The 18,475-nt window shown below is 60.5% G+C and overlaps 2 protein-coding genes across 2 annotated transcripts in view; both read left to right on the forward strand.

Moving 5' to 3' along the window:
* The first annotated feature begins 535 nt into the window (after positions 1-535).
* Positions 536-10,145, forward strand: OSGIN1 (oxidative stress induced growth inhibitor 1). The gene is made up of 6 exons (XM_036909371.2): positions 536-686; positions 4,670-4,777; positions 5,939-6,075; positions 6,870-7,061; positions 7,282-7,373; positions 8,845-10,145. Exons 2-6 carry the CDS (start codon positions 4,714-4,716, stop codon positions 9,791-9,793), a joined length of 1,434 nt encoding a protein of 477 aa, XP_036765266.2. The 5' UTR covers positions 536-686; positions 4,670-4,713; the 3' UTR covers positions 9,794-10,145.
* Positions 10,146-11,012: 867 nt separating this feature from the next.
* The window catches only part of NECAB2 (N-terminal EF-hand calcium binding protein 2), a 28,732-nt gene continuing 21,269 nt past the window's right edge, over positions 11,013-18,475 (forward strand). The window contains exons 1-2 of the mRNA XM_036909375.2: positions 11,013-11,266; positions 13,811-13,835. Coding sequence (XP_036765270.1) covers positions 11,051-11,266; positions 13,811-13,835 — 241 coding nt within the window. The 5' untranslated portion in view covers positions 11,013-11,050. The remainder of the gene's footprint in view (positions 11,267-13,810; positions 13,836-18,475) is intronic.

Below are 18,475 nucleotides of genomic sequence, written 5' to 3' on the forward strand. Positions count from 1 at the left end.
CGAACCGAGAAGGGAAGACAGGAACCCGGGACGGGGAGCAGGCTTCCTGCCTGGGCAGCCCCCCGAGCAGGGGGCACAGCCGGAGGGAGGCAGTGTACTTAGCCCTGGTTCTCAGATGAGAAAACTGAGGAGGCTTGCCCGGGAAGTGGGGCAAGTCCGCGCCAGAGGGCTTTTTACTGGGGAGCAGGGGGAAGGGGGAGACACCGAGGGGCGTCTTTCTCCACTTAAAGGGGCCGCCGCCTCCTGTGTTGGGCACAGTATTCTTTGCCTCACTAGGGAAAGGGCCAGGTTGCCTCATTCAGGGTTTCCTGGTTCCCCCCGGTTCACTGCCTGAGCCTGGGGGAGGAGGCCAGCCCGCCGCTCCCAGTCCCCACCCCCAGCTCGCTGCACAGACCACCCAGTGGGGGCCCTTTAAGGCCGGCCCTAAGCCGGCAGTGTGATCACGCTCCGAGTGTGCAAGTTCATTCATCCAGGGGCCCGTGCTGACTCACGCTTATGAAAGTGATTTTTCTGGCACCGCCCACCGCCCGCCTCTTTCTAGCCCGAGAAATACCCTGGCTTCCCGGCCTCTCACTGCCCCTTGGATCCCCGCGGGGAGTGGGTGTCCCGCGCCCAGTGACCCCCTGGTGCTCCTAGTGCCCGGCCAGGCCAGGCTCACCAGTCTCCCTCGATCCCCTGCCCGTCAGGTGAGTGACCTGGGCAGGGCAAGGGGGTGGGAAACGGGGCACATCCCGAGCCAGGTGGCCAGCAGGGCCCTGGAACCGGCAGGGGTCGTGGGTGGAGGTCCACCTGCTTCCCTGGGCCAGCCTGGTTCTCCCCCAGCCCCCAGATTCCTCCCCCACCCCTCCTGGCCATGCCCACCTCCAGGGTGCCTAGCACCCTCCGCCTGGCAATGCTTTGCTGCCCGGAGCACGCCCCTGCCGGCGTGAAGCTGTCTCGGCAGGCAAGGGAGAGGTGGCCAGCCTCGGCATGCTGCCTGGCCCCTGAGGCCACTGGGTATCCTCCTGCTCAGCTTGGGCAGAGCCCCCAGGTGCCCACCCACGGGACCCACCCCAGGGGTCCCAGAGACTTGGCTTCTCACAGAAGGCTCCGGGGGTGCTGAGAGGGAGGGGTGGGGCCCCAGCAAGTTGAGGAGCCTCTGAGCTCTTGGGGTTCCAGGGAGGGGAGACTCTGGAGGGAGGTGATGCAATGGGCAGGCTCCGGGGCTGAGGCAGGCAGTACTTGGCTTGACTGGGCGCCTCCTCATCCTCACCACCACGCAGCACAGGCTGTGAGGGCAGGGGACTTCCCGCCCTCTGAGAGGTGTCAGAGGGCAGGATTTGCACTTGTGGGTATGGTCTTAGATATAATTGACCTCAGTTTCTCCCTCTGTGCAATGGGGATAAGAAAACCCACTTTGGGCTTGAGTGTGTGTCAGGGGGTCATCCAAGCCAAGTAGGTAAAGGGCCACCATAGGTGCTCAATAAATGCAGCTATACAGGTGCCCCAGCCTCAGAGCAGATATAAGCTTTAATAGCCCTGGAAGTACAGGTGCTATAAACTCAAACAACATTTTTGAAGGTGCAATTATTTCCATTTCTTATGCTTATCTGCTTTTGTGAATTTGAATCCTCTTTTGACGCTGGCTTTTTGTCAGTCGACATTTGCTATCTTCAACCACAGGGACTCACACAAAAAGTTTACATTAAAAACTGATCAATCCAGATCCATAAAACTTAAAAGTGTAAAATAAAATGGAAGTAGTTGAAGTGTCAAGCTATCTATTGTAAGCTGGCAGCGTGTGTCCTTCCAAGGTTATGAGAGCTTTATGCTGCTCGGGACCCTAGGACATCCGTATGGCTGCACAGGAACTGACCTCTTGGTCAGCCTCTGGGTGATGACCTCATGTGTGTGGCATCCAGAGGCTTCTGGGACTGAGCACTGGACTTGGAGCCCAAAAACCCTGGTGGTAAAAGTCCCTTCCCTAACCCCCGCTTCCTGCAAAGTGCGGTAAGAGGCGGTCGGTTCTGATCTGCAAACCGGGGCTCCTGCAAGTACCTTCCTCGGGGAGGAGGGAGGATTCAGAGGGACAGGGAGGGGAGAGGCGTGGCCAGGGTGACAAGTGTTGTGTGCCGCGAGCAGGTTGGCAAGCTCATTTCCCGCTATGGGATCAAACTCCAGTTCCTCTGGACCTTGCGGGTGCGGCCTTACCTCCCGAGCCTCAGTCTTCTCGTCTGAAAAGTGGGTTGCCTTTAGCAAGCTTTCCACAAGAACAGCACACGTGTCCCCATTGCTGTCATTCCTGGGGACCGTGAGGCCCCTGGGGCTGCTGGCAGGTGCCGGGAACCAGTGCTGTGGGAGCTATAGTCCTACTCCCCAGAGTTCCCAGGAACACCCGGGGCCCAGTGGTTAGTGAGGACTTGTCCCCTCCCCTAGCTGGGGACATCGGCCCCATGGCCTTCCTCCCTGCCCACAGGGCTGGGACAGGGGTGTAGTGTGGGCAGGGCAGGGACAGATGCGTGTGCTGCACCTTCAGCCCGGCTGGGAAGGGCCTGTGGCCGGAGCTGTCACACCGTAGGTGGGGGGCGCAGAGACAGCTCTGGGGGGCAGCCTGGCTTGAGTCCATCTCAGCCCATGCGTCCCAGGACAAATGCCTCACAAACCATTCGGGGCTGCGAGAAGCAGGCTGGGCCTCAGTTTCTCCATGTGTAATTTGGAAGTGATTATAAGAACACTTCTAACAGCCCAATTAAGTAAGCATTACATTAGTCAATGTATGTAAAGTGTTTAGGACGTGCTTGGCACCCAGCCAACTCCACGGAAGTACGGAGATGTCAGCCATTTGTTTTGCTGTTGTTGATGTTGTTGAATGATTATTATTAGGGCTGCACCCCCAAACCCTCTCCTCAGGCCAACAGCACAGGCCCCTGCAGGGAACCAGCCGTGGAGAAGGCCATGCAGTGTCCAGGGTCAGCTGGGTGCCACCTTCCATCTCCGCAGGGAGATGCCGGGCACACGGGACTTACCCAGACAGGAGGAGGCCGTTCCGGGCCTGAGGCCCCAGCCGAGGCCATGAGGGCTGCTCTCGGAGTCCCCGAGATTCCACTGCCTGCATGTGTCCTTTGCCCTCTGAACCTCCCATTCCTCACCTGCCAGAGGTGACATGGCTCAGCTCTCAGGTTTGCTCAGAGAGCCGAATGCTGTCACTTAGGTGCAGACGCCTCTGTAAAGTGCTGCGAGAAGACCCGTTGTCACAGTGGGAGTGACGCCAAGGTCCTCCACACTGCACATGTCAGAGGTCCTCGGCTGGCCTTGACCCTGTTTGTCTGCCGGGTCAAGATTTTCAAAAAATGTGAATTAGTTGCCCACTTTTCCAAAGCAGAGAATTCACATAAAAATCTGGATTTCTGCCTTCTCTGGAAGAATTCCGAAGGCTGGTGACCCTGGGCTCCCATCCCTCAGCGCTCTGGGGGGTCCGGGCTCTGGGCCCACCCACGCCGTCATTTAGACCCTGCGATGAGCCCCGGGTCTCCCTGGGGACAGGCTGAAGGACACACACAGTGCAGGCAGAACCTTGGCACCAGTTAGCCCTGGACTCAGAAGTGGTCTGCGTGACACTGCGCATTTTGTGTGACGTCTCTGATCTCCAGCTTACGCAACTGTGAAGTGGGATAATAACATCGACAGTACTTTCTGCTCAGGGTCAGTGTGAGGAGGGCATGAGAAAAATACATCCGATACCCAGTACATAGTAAGTGGCATATGCCCACCCTTTCCTCACACACTCGCCTGCATGTTGCCTGGTGGCCCTCAGGGCAGCAGGGCTGCTGGACAGTGTTAGGCCTGGCCCCTGATAGCTGGGTTTGGCGGGGACGGAGATGGTGGGTCTGGACTCTTGACACCAGCAACCCTGAGAACTGGGTCTGGGTCCCTATGAGCTAATGGGGCCTGTGGCCAGCAGGGGGCGCTCATGCTCCAGAGACAAGCAGGTTTACAGGCATTTTCCCCAAACCAAGTTACTCAGGCTTCCAAACTTTGACTAAGCCCACCTGTCCCAGACCAGCCCTGCAGCAGGCAGTGAGCCCTGTCGTCCCCACTGATACATTTGCTCCAGACAGATGCTTCAGGGACACTGTGCACATCCACAACCTTCAGGGTAGGGCCTGTTATTACCCCGGTTTGCAGATGAGGACACCAAGACTAGAGAGGTCCAGGAACGGGCCCACAGTCGCCAGCTAGGAAGCACCCCGCCAGGGCCAGGCAATGGCTCCAGAGCCCACAGCGTACACCAAAGACCTGGGGGCTGGATTGTGGGGTGGGGGCTGAGGCTGTCACAGGCGTCCTGGGCAGGGCTTACCCCCGAGGCTGGGCAGGTGAGCCTCATGGAAGATGGGTAATGAGCTTCGGGGGTTGCTATTGCCCCGTGGTGAGATGCAGAGTGGAGTGAGGCTCAGAAAGACGGAGATGACCAGGCTGGGGCAGGGGACCCCGCGTAACGGGTGGGGAGCTGGGCCCGTTTGGAATGCAGCAGGTGTGAGGAAGGAGAAGGGAGAGAGGAGTGGCACCTGGATATGCCTCAGGAAAGACCTTGGACTTGAACCTGAGGGCCCTAGGACGCCACCCTGTAGCTGAGTAGGGACTTCATGACACCCAAGCCTTACCAAGCGGCCCTTCTCCTGCACCGCCCCAGGTCAGCTGCCAGCCCCGACCTCCCGGCCCTGGCCAACCACAGACATGAGCAACTGGAAGGACCACCTTGGTGCCAGCGGCCCAGAACCCCTTACGGTCCTCATCATTGGTGAGCGCCCCCAGTGTGTGGTCAGGGGGAGCCTTTAGGGTCAGAGGTCAGGAGCCAGGCCTTCCAAGAACCCACTGGGCAAGAGCAGGTGATCTGCAAGGTCGTCCAGCAGGGGGGAGGGGCCCGGCCCTAAGCCCGTGCCAGTCTCCGGTCTCCCTGTGCCTAGCTCTGTCCAAGGTGCCCGAGCGAGGGGGGACGCAGCTGAAGCATGTGGTGCCTGTCCTCAGGTCTGCAAAACTGGGGGGCAGATGGCCCTCCCCCCATGCATCAGGCAGAACCACCTGAAATGGCCAGTTTTGTAAGTTAAAAACAGTTGAACCCGGCTGACTCCACATGGTTCACCCTCACAATATTCTGCATATTGTAATATTCTGAACAGCACAAGATAAGAAGGGAAAAAACAGATAAGAATAGAGGTGACATCATGAGGTTAATTAACTCAGAAGTACCACAGGATAAGCCGTGTGGTTCGTGCAAACGTGGGACACGTGGCCCTTCAGGTGGCTAAGCACTCTCCTGAGCGCCGTGGGCCTGGAGCTGACCCCCAGGTCCCCAGAACACATACGATCTGCACTGTAGTGTTTAACTCATCCATCAGACTGACCAGACAGCCAGCTCTGAGAGACGGTACTTGTCCTTTGGGAGCTCGGGAGCTCAGTTGTGTTGCTGTGTGACCACCAGCAACTTAACCTCTCTGTGCCTGGCTTCCTCATGTATAAGAGGAGAAAAAGAGTAGCATGTACCTCACTAAAGTTATCGGGGGAGCTCAGTGGGATAGTGGGGCATTCAGGGCTGCATGTGAGGCCTGGTACAGCATCAGCAGCTGTCAGTTTCTTAGCATTTTGTTCCTAAAGTCCCTTGACAGGATGCTGACACATAGTACGCACTCCGTAACGTGAGTCACTGCCTCTACTTTATTGCTGGTAAAAGGGTACAGTAGTACAGCCCCTGGCCCATGGTAGGCTCCCAGGAATTGCCCATTACTTTCTAATTGACTATTATTGTCCCTGGCGCTGGGCACATGCTAAGGATTTAATAAATATTTTGTTTTATTTTCATGAATGAAGAGCAAATCAGTGAACCAGTCAAAGACCAAAGCCCTGGGTGGTGGTGGTCTCTATACCCCGAAGCCTGGCCCCCTGACTCCCCCTCTCTCCCCAGGCAATGGTCCCTCGGGCATCTGCCTGTCCTACCTGCTCTCTGGCTACACCCCCTACGTGAAGCCTGACTCCACCCACCCACACCCCCTGCTGCAGAGGAAGCTCACGGAGGCTCAGGGCATCTCCATCCTGGACCAGGTGGGCCAGAGCTCTGGGCGGACAGGCCCACCCTGGGGAAACTGCCCCCAGCTGTCCCAGGGCAAAAAGCAAAGATAGGTATTTGTCAGATATGAGATTGAACACAGAACAGGACACCAGCTGGTGAAACTGTGAGGGAAACCAAGGCTGTCTTCTGAGACCCACAAATAGTGCGCCAGCTTGACCCCAGGGGACACTTGGCAGTACCTGGACGCAGGGTTGGTCGTCACAGCTGGAGCAGGGCTCTGCTGGCTTAGAGTGGGGAGCCCAGGGAGGCTGTTAAATACCTATGGTCACTATGCAGCATGGTTCGGCCCAAAGTTGGGAATGCCAGAGTTAGAGGTCCTCCTCGGGACGTTTTAGTTCCACCGCTCCCACCCAAGAGTGCTTGACAGTCCTCCTCCAGGCGCTGGGCCTTCCAGGAGGCCTCTCACTGTCCACCTCCCCCCAGGCAGCGTCCATCCTTCCAGGCCCCTCCCACCCTCAAGTTGGCAGATGAGGAAGTAAGCCAGCATTTGGCTGGATCAGCATTTTTTGTGAGACTAGTTCCTCAGTATAATATGCAGAGAAAATGTTCCTATTCCGTTAAGTCTGAGAGACGCTGGATTTGGCAAAATTAAACAGGTAAATAACAGCTACAGGACTTGTCGGAGCCTTTAATATGCTGATGTGCATTATGTCCCTCTGAGAGGCAGCATTTCCCAGGCTTATCTGACCACCCTGGTATTAGGGTGGGAATGCAGGACCATGTGGCCTTGCTCCAGTGGCCCCTCTAACCTGCCCTCCTTGGCCAGGACCTGGATTACCTGTCTGAAGGCCTTGAAGGTCGGTGCCAAAGCCCTGTGGCCCTGCTCTTTGATGCCCTCCTGCGCCCAGACACAGACTTCGGGGGAAACACGGAGTCCGTCCTCACCTGGAAGCACCAGAAGGAAAGAGCCATCCCCCACCTGGTCCTGGGCCGGCATCTGCCTGGGGGAGCCTGGCATGTGAGTGGGCACAAGGGGGTTGGGGCCAAATTGACGGGACGTCTTAGGGGGCTTCCCTCCCTCCCTAAGTTAGGGCTCCTCCATTTCCTGCCCCCACCCTCTGCCTCCTCCCTGCCCTCCTCCTGTCTGCTCCATCTGCAGCAGGCCTCCTGTGCCCCCGCTACCTGAGCGGACCAGGGGCTGGGAAAGGCCTGGGTCAGTGGGCTCCTTTTGCATGCAGTCCATTGAAGGCTCCATGGTGACCCTGAGCCAAGGCCAGTGGATGGGGCTGCCAGACCTGCAGGTCAAGGACTGGATGCACAGGAAGCGAAGGTGAGGCAGCCCCGGAGAGCCCAGGGTGGGCAGGGAAGACCTCGCCCCACGTGAGCCCGGGACCCAGAGGTCCAGATGCTTCGGGCCCATCTCACTGCCATTCCTTTTCCTCCCGGGGAGAAGGTGAGGCTCAGATAGGGAAAGGACTCGCCCCAAGGCCACACGCTCAATCCAATACGCAGAGACACATGTTCTACGGCTGTCACATCTGGGGCAGGTTCCCCTCACCTTGTTTCCTGCCCCACGATGACCACACTGACCATCCCAGAGGAGCAGTCGAGTCCCTGAGCAGAGGAGTTCCAGCACCTGCCCACCCTGGGGAGCACCACCTGGGGGGGAAGCCCTGTCTCCTCCATGCTTGGTGGCTGGGATGAGGCCTTTCACCCCCACCTAGCAGGCTTTTGGCCAGCAACTCCATTCCTGCCTCTCCCAGGTTCTCTATCTGTCTCTTTGGTAGACTTTTTGTCCCTGCAGATTTGGTAGGAGGACATCCAGGCTGGAGTAATGATGTGTTAACAGACAGGAACTTAAATTCCATTTATAGACATACCCCTTCATATCCTAGTTTTAAAATTCACCCTCATGTCATAAGGGTGTCACATGGCAATAGCACAGTATTTGTACCATCCTTTTACATGGCCACATAATACTCCCAGGGCAGGCTCAGCATCTCGGCCTCCAGCAAACCTCTGCTGCCCCAGAAAGGGTGCTAACAAAGCGACAGCATTCCCTGCTGTTGCCATGTGCGCAGGGGACAGTGCTCTGTGCCTTACATGGGGCAGTTCTTAACCAACTCGTGTACTGAGCATGGCCTATGGAGGAGGAGTACACACTCCTGTGCTTACACGTGGGTGAGCTTCAGGGTGGACGCACCTGCATCTCAGCTGCCCCAAATTAAGGCAGATCCCCATCCACATCCTCCTCTGGTCACTGCCCCATGGGGACATGCTCTTGACGTGTAATTCCACAGATTACGTTTACCTGTTTCTGAACTTGACAGAAATGGAATCCTCCCATATTTACCTAGGATATTACTTAGTCCTTTGAGTTAAGAATAGTGGCGACTCCTACTGCCACTTACCACCTGTGAGGTTCTGTTCTCAGCTCTTCATTTGTCATCTAATCCTCTCAGCAACCTCAGGAACTAGGTACTGTCACTGCCGTCATCCTCTTCTGGCAAATGAGAACGCAGGCATGGAGGGCTCCAGCACACAGCTCACCCGTGGGGCCAGGATTTGAACCCAGGCCATCTGCCTCTAGGCTCCACACTCTCCACCCCACCCTCCTCAGCCTCATTTCACTGAAGAGGAGATTGAGGGTCCGAGAGGGTGACTTGGCCAAGTACTTCGATCAATGGGAGGCACAGCTGTAGCCCAGCTCCAAGGCCCAAGGCTGCCTGCCTGCCCCTGTACCCCTGATTGCCCCATGTCCCAGCCCACTGACTCTCACCCTCCCAAATCCTTCCTCCCAGGGGTTTTCGCAACAGCCGGGCCACAGCTGGGGACATTGCTCACTACTACAGAGACTATGTGACCAAGAAGGGCCTGGGCCACAACTTTGTGTCTGGCGCTGTGGTCACAGCTGTGGAGTGGGGGACACCTGAGCCCAGCAGCTCTGGGGCCCAGGACTCCAGCCCGCTCTTCCACGTGAGCGGCTTCCTGACCACCAAGGGCCAGAGCCAGAGGCCCTTCTCTCTGCGTGCCCGCAATGTGGTGCTAGCCACGGGCACGTCTGACAGCCCAGCCTGCCTCGGCGTCCCTGGGGAGACCCTGGCCTTTGTCCACCACGAGCTGTCAGCCCTGGAGGCGGCCACACGGGCTGGCACGGTGACCCCAGCCTCGGACCCCGTCCTTATCATCGGCGCAGGGCTGTCCGCGGCTGATGCAGTCCTCTACGCCCGCCACTACAACATTCCTGTGATCCACGCCTTCCGCCGGCCGGTGGATGACCCCGGCCTGGTCTTCAACCAGCTGCCCAAGATGCTGTACCCTGAGTACCACAAGGTGCACCAGATGATGCGTGAGCAGTCCATCCTGTCGCCCAGCCCCTACGAGGGCTACCGCAGCCTCCCAGAGCACAGACCGCTGTTCTTCAAGGAGGACCACCAGGCCGTATTCCAGGACCCCCAAGGCCTCCAGAAGGTCTTCGATGTCGCCCTGGTGCTGGTCCTCATCGGCTCCCACCCTGACCTTTCCTTCCTCCCGGGGGCAGGCACCGACCTCGCTGTGGACCCTGACCAGCCACTGAGTGCCAAGAGGAACCCCATTGATGTGGACCCCTTCACCTACCAAAGCACCCGCCAGGAGGGCCTGTATGCTGTGGGGCCACTGGCTGGGGACAATTTTGTACGGTTTGTGCAGGGTGGGGCCTTGGCTGTGGCCAGCTCCCTGCTGAGGAAGGAGGCCAGGAGGCCACCCTAGCACCTGGCCCGGCATGCTTGCACCCAGACCCTAAAGAGAAGGGGAGGTCACAGCCCTGCTGTAGGCTAGGCCCAGCCCAAGATGCCCAGTAAGGAAAGGTGGCCTCTCCTGGCAGGACCCAGGAGGGGCCACGAGCCCCTGCAATAGGCCTCTTAGATGAAGAGGAGTGTGGAGCCCAGGCTGTGGGGACTCAGACCAGCGCCCAAGTGGGAACAGTGGCTGCAGGCCGGAGCAGGCTGCAGTTTGGGGTGAAAGCTGCCAGTGAGAGCAGGGATCCCCAGGGCAGCCAGCCAGGACTCTAGGCCCCGCTCCTTCCAAAATCGCGTCCCAAATAAAACCAGTGCCTGCCTCACTCCTGTGTCTGAGGATTCTGTGCTTGAGGGTGGGGGACGGAGCTCTAGCCCAGGGCACATTCCCCTGCCTCCTCTCGTGGCCACTGGGGCAAGCCTTCACCCACTGGGCCCACGGTGCCACCTCTTCCTAGCAGTTCAAGTTTAACGGTTCATTGATCTGTGCGATCGTTCCTGTATCCGGCTCCGCCGCTTGGATGTTAAGTTCCGTAAGGCCAAGGACCATGTCTATTTTGCACGTTGTTGGCACCCAGCCCCTCGCTGGACCTATTGCTGACGTGCCACTAAACCGATGCTTTGGGCCGGTGGGTGATGGGTGAATGGGCAGAGTGTGAGGGAAGAGGTGTTCTGGGGAGAAGATGGGCTCTGGACGCTGTGTACTGGGCGCGTGCACGCCCACGGAGGGCGAGCGGTGCCCGCGGGCGGTGGGGGCGGCCGGCTCGTGGCACGGAGCCCGCAGCGGGCCGGCAGAGGGCGCCCGGGGCCCCCCGGCCAACCGCGCTCCGGCCCCTGCGGCGGCGCCACGGGTTGGGGGAGGTTGCCTTCGGGAGGGGGGCAGCGGGGAAATTTCGGGGGACCCTCCCCGAGTCGCTCCCCCCCACACCCAGACCCCCACCAACCCCGCGCCAACCTCCGCGGCGAAATTGGGTCCAGCCCCCAGCCCCCGCGTCCAGCCCAGGCCACCTGGGGTTGGGGGGACGCGAGGCACGTGGCTCAGGGTCCGGGCACAGCGGCGCCCCCGCCCTGTCCCCCGGCGCCGGCAGTCCCCGCGCTGGCCGCGGCCGCAGGGGCAGAGGAGGGCGGGCGGGCGGCGCGGGCGGCAGCGCCGGGGAGGGTCGCGCGGGGGCGGGCCGCGGGCCGGGCGGGGGTCGGCGGGCTTCCGGGCGGCGGCGGCGGGCGCGGCGCGATGTGTGAGCGGGCGGCGCGCCTGTGCAGGGCCGGCGCGCACAGGCTGCTCCGGGAGCCGCCGCCGCAGGGCCGGGCGCTGGGCGGGCTTCTGCGCTGGGTGGGCGCCAGGATGGGCGAGCCCCGGGCGCCGCTGGTCCCCGAAGTCCCCGCCGCGGACCCCAGCCCCGGCCGGGGCCCCGCCTCGCCGCGCGGGGGCACCGCTGTCATCCTGGACGTGAGTACGCGCGGCTGGAGCCCTAGACCCTTGCCCCCAGGACGCCCCCGACGCCACCCTCCTCGGTCCCTGCCGGGACATCCCCACACCCAGCCTGAGCAGGAGACCCCCGTTCTGTCCCCCGCCGCCTCCCCGGGCGGCCCGCAGCAGAACCGGCCCCCAGCCCCTCCGCGTCCCAGGACGCTCGCCCCCAGCCCCTCCCGGTCCCGGCTGATGTCCATCCCGGTGCAGTTTTGTCTCTAGACCAGAAAGATTTCCCCCCTCTGCCCACTCCCCTCTCCACTTATCGGGATCCCCCACCTTCTCGGAGCCAGGACCCTGCAGCGCCTCCCCCCAGGACTGCCCCCTACTTTTGTCCTGGCCAAACCCTCGTCTTTCCCTAGCTCTGCACCTCACCCCCTCCCTTACCCCTTCCCGGAACAGAAGCCCTCGCTGCCTCCAGCCCCGTCCTCTCCACCCCAGAGCCTCGCCCCTGTCGCTACTTCTCTCAGAGCCCCCCAGAGCCTCTGAACTCCCAGCCACCTTTCTCCTCCTGGCTACAGACCCTGAGCCCTTGCATTCTCCCCCAGGCCGAAGACCCTTCTGCCCCACCCACCATATCTTTGAAAGTGAAGCCCCCTCCGCACCTCTGTTCCCTCTTCTCAGTAGATCTGGAACTACCCCCATCCGCCCTGAGCCGGGACCCCTGTGGGCCCCCCAACCACTCCCACCCCACTCTGAGCCCCCTCTGTCCTCCATTCCCTTCCCCACTGGGACCCAAACCACCAGCTCTGGGAGGTCCACCTCACCCTCCCACCCACCCCTGGGGATGGGAGGGAGCTTGCATGCATGGAGGGCTGGGGTCGGGGGTTCCCCTGCCGAATTCTGGGAGTCGGCCGAGGGGCTTCCTCCCGGGGTTCCCCCAATGACAGCTCAGGGTGGGATGTGCACGTCCCAGAAAGGTCCTATGTAGTGGTGGTGGGGAATGGAGGTGCCCTGCATATGCATCCCGGGTTTCTGGGAGGGAGGGGGGTGTGTGTGTGGTGTGTGCACACGGGTGTGCCCGCTGCACTCTCTGTGTGGGGAGCGTGGGTTTCCTGCCCCCTTCCTCTCCTCTCTCCGGGAACCCATAGGTGGCTCTGGGCGGAGGGGGCTGGGCTGTGAAGGGGATGCCGTGCTGTGCTGTGCGTGCTATGGCCTTAGTGCGCACACACACGCACCCCTGCACAGCTGGACTCTGTCTCAGGACCCCAGCAGGTTTCCTGGGCTGTGGGATCCATAGACCTAAGCCCAACCCCGCATGGAAGCCCCAGGCGGACCCCCTGATTCTCCTGAACAGTACAGGAGGGGCTCTGGAGCCCCCCTCTTGTGGCTGTGTGTGGGCTCAGAGCCTCCACTTCCTGATGTGGGAAATGGGGTGATGAACAAGAGTTGGGGGCTCGTGTAGACTCCCCTAGACTCCAGGAGCCCCAGCATGGTCTTGTCGCGTTACTTGTTTAACACTCACGCCCAATGCAAGCCCCTGAGGGTAGGACCCCAGCCACCAGGAATGGGGCAGTCAGGAGCGTGGGTGTGGGGCACCCAGGCCGAAGCTTCGTGGCCTGGGGTGTTCTGATAACTGCTCCCCTTTCTTCCCAGCCTCAGGGGCTCCTACCCCATAGCCTGGACTCAGGGTTCAGCTAAGGGAGGGGGTGATGTCTGAGAAGCCCTTTCTCAGCTGCCATGCATTTGCTGTGGCCCAGGTGCCCGGGAACAGATGCCTGCCCCATTGCTTGGAGGGATGAGGTGGGAGGAGCATCTGTCCCAGGCACAGGGCCAAAGGGGTGATGGTCAGAGCAGGTGAAGCCTCCCCTCCTCCTTCCAGCAGCATGGCTTACCTGGTCCCCAAAATGCCAGGAGTTACCTGGTCTCAGCTCAGGCTGGGGGATTGGGTGGGCAGCCTCTCCCCGCATCCCCTCCTCCACCCCCACCAGTGCAGCCAGAGCCTTGCCTCTGCTGCTGGTTTTCTGAGCTCCTGGCGGCCTGCTTCCCCACCCAGAAGACATAGCCCTACCTGAGCGGGCCCACTCACCAGGCCCCAAGGGGCCCGTAGCAGACACCTCCATCAGACTTAACCCAATCTCCCTGGAGAAAACCGGGGCTCCCGAGGAGGGCAGGTGCAGGTGCAGTGGTGTAAGGAGTGTGGCTGTGTCCACTGGACACGGACTCTGAGTGTGCCACTGGCGTATGACAGTGGATAAGGCCCCATGGACCGGTGGCTCTGGAAGGACGTGTGCGAGCACATGGATGGGTGTGAGTGTCTGTGTGTGTGTGTATATGTGTCTGTCACGTGGCCACTGGCAGGCTGGCGGCACAGAGGGATGGTAGGCGGCTGCTTCCTCGTGGGTGGCTGGGACGGCCTCTGCCTGAAACACCCCTCCCCTGCCCCTGGGTCTCTGCCAGGGTCTCCTTCGTGGGGAGGGAGAGGGGGCTCAGGCCCCCAGGCCCACCTGGGGAGGCCCGGGACCTCAGTATGCTCAGAAGCTGCGCGAGGGCCCAGGCTGACTCTACGTCTCTTCTCTGCAGATTTTCCGCCGTGCGGACAAAAATGGTGAGTTTCCCTCCCAGGCTGTCCCCTGAATGAGGACTTGGTCCTTTCTCTCCTGATGCTTCGAGGGAAGAGGTCAGGGTTAGGGATGTGGGCAACTTTGAATCTAAAGGTTAAAAGTGTAGGACTCTGAAGTCAGAAGGCCAGATCTTGGCCCTGCTCTGTGCCTCAGTTTCCCCATGTGTAGTGGGACTCCCACGGTTCCTACATAGTAGGGATGCCATGAGGGTTCCATGACTTAATGCCTGTGACGTGGAGAATCCGGCACATGCTAAGGTTTTTAGCCCCTGTGCAGCCAGGCTGATTCAGAGCAGCTCAGGTGGGGCCCCAGAGACCACGCGTAAGGGAGCCCCCAGCCTTACTGTAGGCCCTTCACAGCCCTGGCACACTGCTCCTCCCAGCGACCGGATGCAGTCAGGGCTGGTGCCCGGTTCTGTCAACACAGTAGTGGCCCAGAGAGGTTCAGTGACTTGCCCAATATCACCCAGCTGCATAAAGGCAGTCAAGGCTGTGCTGCAGACCCCCAGCACTTTACCCCACCAGCAGCACATGTTCTTGCTAACAAATTTATGACACTGCACGTCTGACTCACAGAGGGCCCAGGCTGCACGGGGAAGGGCAGGGGCTGGGGAGGGGGCAAAGCTTCCCCAGGCCCACCTGAGCCTCACAGGGGCAGCAGGCTGTTAATCTCACGCATGTATCTTAATCTCTTAATGATTATTCTTGGGCCTGAAGCAACTCTCCGTGGACTTTAAGGAGGGTTCAGTCCCTCTCCAGGCCTGTTTCCCCTGTAAAGGGGGGCAGTGGCCTGTCTGCTTGCTTCCCTGGGCTGTTGGGGCAATGCAGGGAGATGTGGGTGGCGGACTTTTTAAGAGAGTCAAGCAGTGCTCGGTGTTTATTTGCTCCTTCGTTGAGAAAAATGATGAGTATCGAGGTCCTGCTGGGTAAGGAGTAGGCCACAGACAACCCAGATGGCCCCTGCCCCGGTCCCCCAGAGCATCTGGTCCCACCGGGCCTCTGCTGCGCAGGCTGGCATTCACAATTGCAGTGCCGGTCTGGGTGCCCAGCACCCCTACCCCCCGCTGGGAGTTACTGTCCCCACTGTGTTGAGGGGTAGGACATGAGTCTTTGGGGGACAGGAAGAGTACAGAGGCCTGGGCTGAAAGTCAGTGTCCAGGGGTCCCCATCTCTTGACCCATTTCCTGGGTGTGACAGTGGCCCCTCCCGGGCCTCTTGGGATGAAGGGCCGGCAGCAAGCCCACGTGGAGCTGGGAGGAGGGAGAGGGACGTGGGGCACTGGTCGTGGCATCGTGGCCTGAACTGCCTTAAGGACCCTGACCCTGGCCCCTCTAGCATCTTCAGCATGTGGACACCTGGGGATATGTGGTCATCGCCCTGTGCTGGCCAGGCTCCCCAGCTGATTGTGAGGTCGGCATTTGGGTCTGTCCCCAGCACACAGTAGGTCCTCAGTAAACACCTGCAGGCTTACAGGCAGTGGATTTATTCCTTGATGAGAGTCTGTGTCTCCGGGCTGCACGCGTGCGTGCTCTGGGGAGCGTGGGTGTGAATGGCCGCGCCTCCTGACTGTTGCCGTCCATCCCGAGTATGCGTGTGCATGTGCATGTGTGGGTGGGTGGTGGCGCCCTGGCCTCCTTCAGCGCAGATGGGGTTTCGTCCTCAGGGCTTGTTCCCATCAGAAGCCATCCCCACGCCCTAAGCCCGGCTGCGGGGACCCTGGCCTTCACTGGCCCCCACGGGGCCAGGCCACACCTCCTGCAGGCCTCCCATCTTCCAGCCACCCAGAGCCCCATGGGGGTTGTCACCAGGGCTGTGTGGGCAGGTGATGCTAGTTCTGGGGAGCTTCCCGGGCCTGTGGGCAAGCAGGATCCCTCCTCTGTCACAGGGACTGCCTGGGTTCAAACCTGGCTCAGTCGCTTAGACCAGCTGTGTGACCACAGGTCAGTCACCACACTCTTGGGGCCTCTGCTTCCCCATCTGTGAGTGGGGATAACCATGCTGGTCCCCACCTCAGAGGGCTGTCATGAGGCAGAAAGTGGAGCTCCAGGCTTGGCCTGCTGTGAGGAACCAGAAAGCCCCAGACAATGCCAGCTGGAGCCCTGAACGCCTTGGACAGGGGCTGGTGGGCAGTAGATGTGTGAATCCCACCCCGCTGTGCTTTACCATCTGGCGGAGGCTGCTGGCAACCACTGAGCATCTGTTAGGCTCCAAGACCAGCAGAGCTCCTTTGGGTCTACCTATGCGCCTACTGGGGTAAGAAGCATCAGCCGCTTGTGACAATGACGAAAGCAAGGCTCGGAGCGGCCAACACTGCTGCAGGCCCTCTGCTGGGACATGGCGTAGGCCAGTCCTGGTCCGGCCTAGCAGAGTTTGAACACATTGTGTGGGCAGGGGCGGCGTGAGCGGGGACGGAGGGATAAGTGCGGGCATGGACCTAAGCAGAGACAGCTGCACCCCCCATGCGCACACTGTTGTTCAGCGCAGGCCAATGCTGGCCCTGCCCCGGGTGTCTGCACAGCAAGATGCCTGGGCCTGGGAGATGGGAGCGTGGGCGCGTGGGATAAGCCTTTGGGGTGATGGAGCATGGCTCAGCACCAGCCGGTTCTGCTGGCTCCCAGGACAGACTTCTCCATGAAGGAGGAGGGCAGGCATGGCTTGTGAGGGGAGCTGAGAGTGAGGGGCTGCCTGGCAGCCTGGGCTGTGCGCCCGGAAGGGTGACCCTGGCAACCAGGGGAGGGATGCGCTCCAGCCTGCGTTGCTCTGCAGGGATGCAGACACTAGCCGACTCCTGGCATTTAAAAGGTCACTGCAACAGAGGCCAAGCTCACACTAATTAGAGAAAACACCTGCAAACGGCCTGTTCAGGGTCCTTGCTGGAAGAGGTGCCAGGCCCACTCATCTAATTGGAGTGTTGCTTCCCTCATTAGCTGATCCAGGTTCATTAGGGCTGTGGCGGGACAGGCAAGGTAAATGTCAGCCGAGAAGGCTTTGTGCGCGGGAGGCCAGCAGGCCTCTTTCTGCCTGTTCTCCTGAGAGCAGACTGGACAGAGGTGCCTGGGCAGGCAGGGGATGGAGGCAGGGAGGCAGCCTCCCCCAACCTCGCACCCTGTGCCCATGGCAGGCATGGCTAATCAATCACAGAATGCTGCCCCTGAGTTCAGACTAGGCCTCAGCATTTCCCTGTAGCCCTGTGCCTGGGGGTCTCTCCACAAGACCCTGCCCCTGACTGGGTTGAGCGTATGGGCTCAGGAGCCAGAGGGCCTGGCTTTGTGGGACCTGGGCAAGTCTGTTTACCGCCCTGAGCCCTGGTTTACTGTCTCTAAAATGGGGGTGTTTGTGAGGCCTGAATGCGTGAACGTGGGAAAGAGCCCCATGTGTCAGCCATGATCCTGCACAGCTGTTCCTGGTTTTATCACCGTCCTGCCACAGGAAGCCCGGAAGTCTTGGGGATCGCAGAAAACAAAGAGCCACCACTTAGAGCTCACACGGTTCACGGCGGGACCCTGTGCCTTCGCAGTCGGTTCAGGGTCTTGTGTGTGTGCATATGGGTGGGGAGTCCTTTGTTTTGCTTTTGGAAGGACTTGTGTTTTTGAAAGTTAGGAATTCGTTCTCCCTCTGGGATGTAGGAAGCACGCTGGCTCCTGTCCCCAGACCCTCCACCGCCCCTGCACACACCTGTTCACATTCTCTCTCTTCCCACCCCTGACCCTGACACTTTATTATGGCACCAGAGGGAAGACAGGTGGAGGGGGCCGTGGCACAGGGGGAGGACCTCCCTCTCCTGAGCGTGTCCTTTTGCCCGACTCTGAGCCCCTGCAGAGCTGCTGGGAGCAGAGATAGACACTCCAGAGCCTTCATGTAAGAATGACTTCTCTGAGCCCAAGTAGGTCTGCCCTGTGGGGTTGGGCAGGTTGTGCCCTGCACAAGGGCACCTGCCCAAGGGAATTGAGGGCCTCAGATCCATCCTGCACTCCACTCCCACTCCACTCCTGACACTGGACTACAACCCCATCCCGCATCCCAACCAGGAAGGGGCTTCTCCTGATCTACACAAAGAGGCTCATGGGAGCTCTGATTGGCTGGAAGGAATGGAAGGGGATGTGCTGGAGGGGCCCAGGGCTGCGAAGGCTCGCCCTTCCCCCTGACCTCCACTGCCTCCCACAGACCCAGCTCCTTCAAGGAGGAGGGGGGCAGGGTGGGAGGGCAGCTCAGCTTTTAGGAGTTTGCTAAGATGTGCCCAGGTGGGCGGAGCTGAGGGTGCAAGCCTGGGGCCTGCTCCCTGGGGCCCCTGGTGCTCTGCTGGGAGCCCCCTCCCACCCCCCACAGAGGAGGGCCCAGGGCAGGGCAGGTGACCTGCATCACCTACAGGGGCTCCTCCCCATCCCAGAACCACAGCCCCAGCCCAGAGGAGGGCCCAGGGCAAGGCAGGTGGCCTGCATCACCTACAGGGGCTCCTCCCCATTCCAGAACCACAGCCCGCAGCCCAGAGGAGGGCCCAGGGCAGGGCAGGTGGCCTGCATCAGCTACAGGCGCTCCTCCCCATCCCAGAACCACAGCCCCAGCCCAGAGGAGGACCAGGCAGTGCCGGGCCCAGGCCAGGTCTGGCACCTCCTTCCCTTGGCGTT

This window comes from Manis pentadactyla, chromosome 15 (genome assembly GCF_030020395.1).
Source record: "Manis pentadactyla isolate mManPen7 chromosome 15, mManPen7.hap1, whole genome shotgun sequence".
Lineage (NCBI taxonomy): Eukaryota > Metazoa > Chordata > Mammalia > Pholidota > Manidae > Manis > Manis pentadactyla.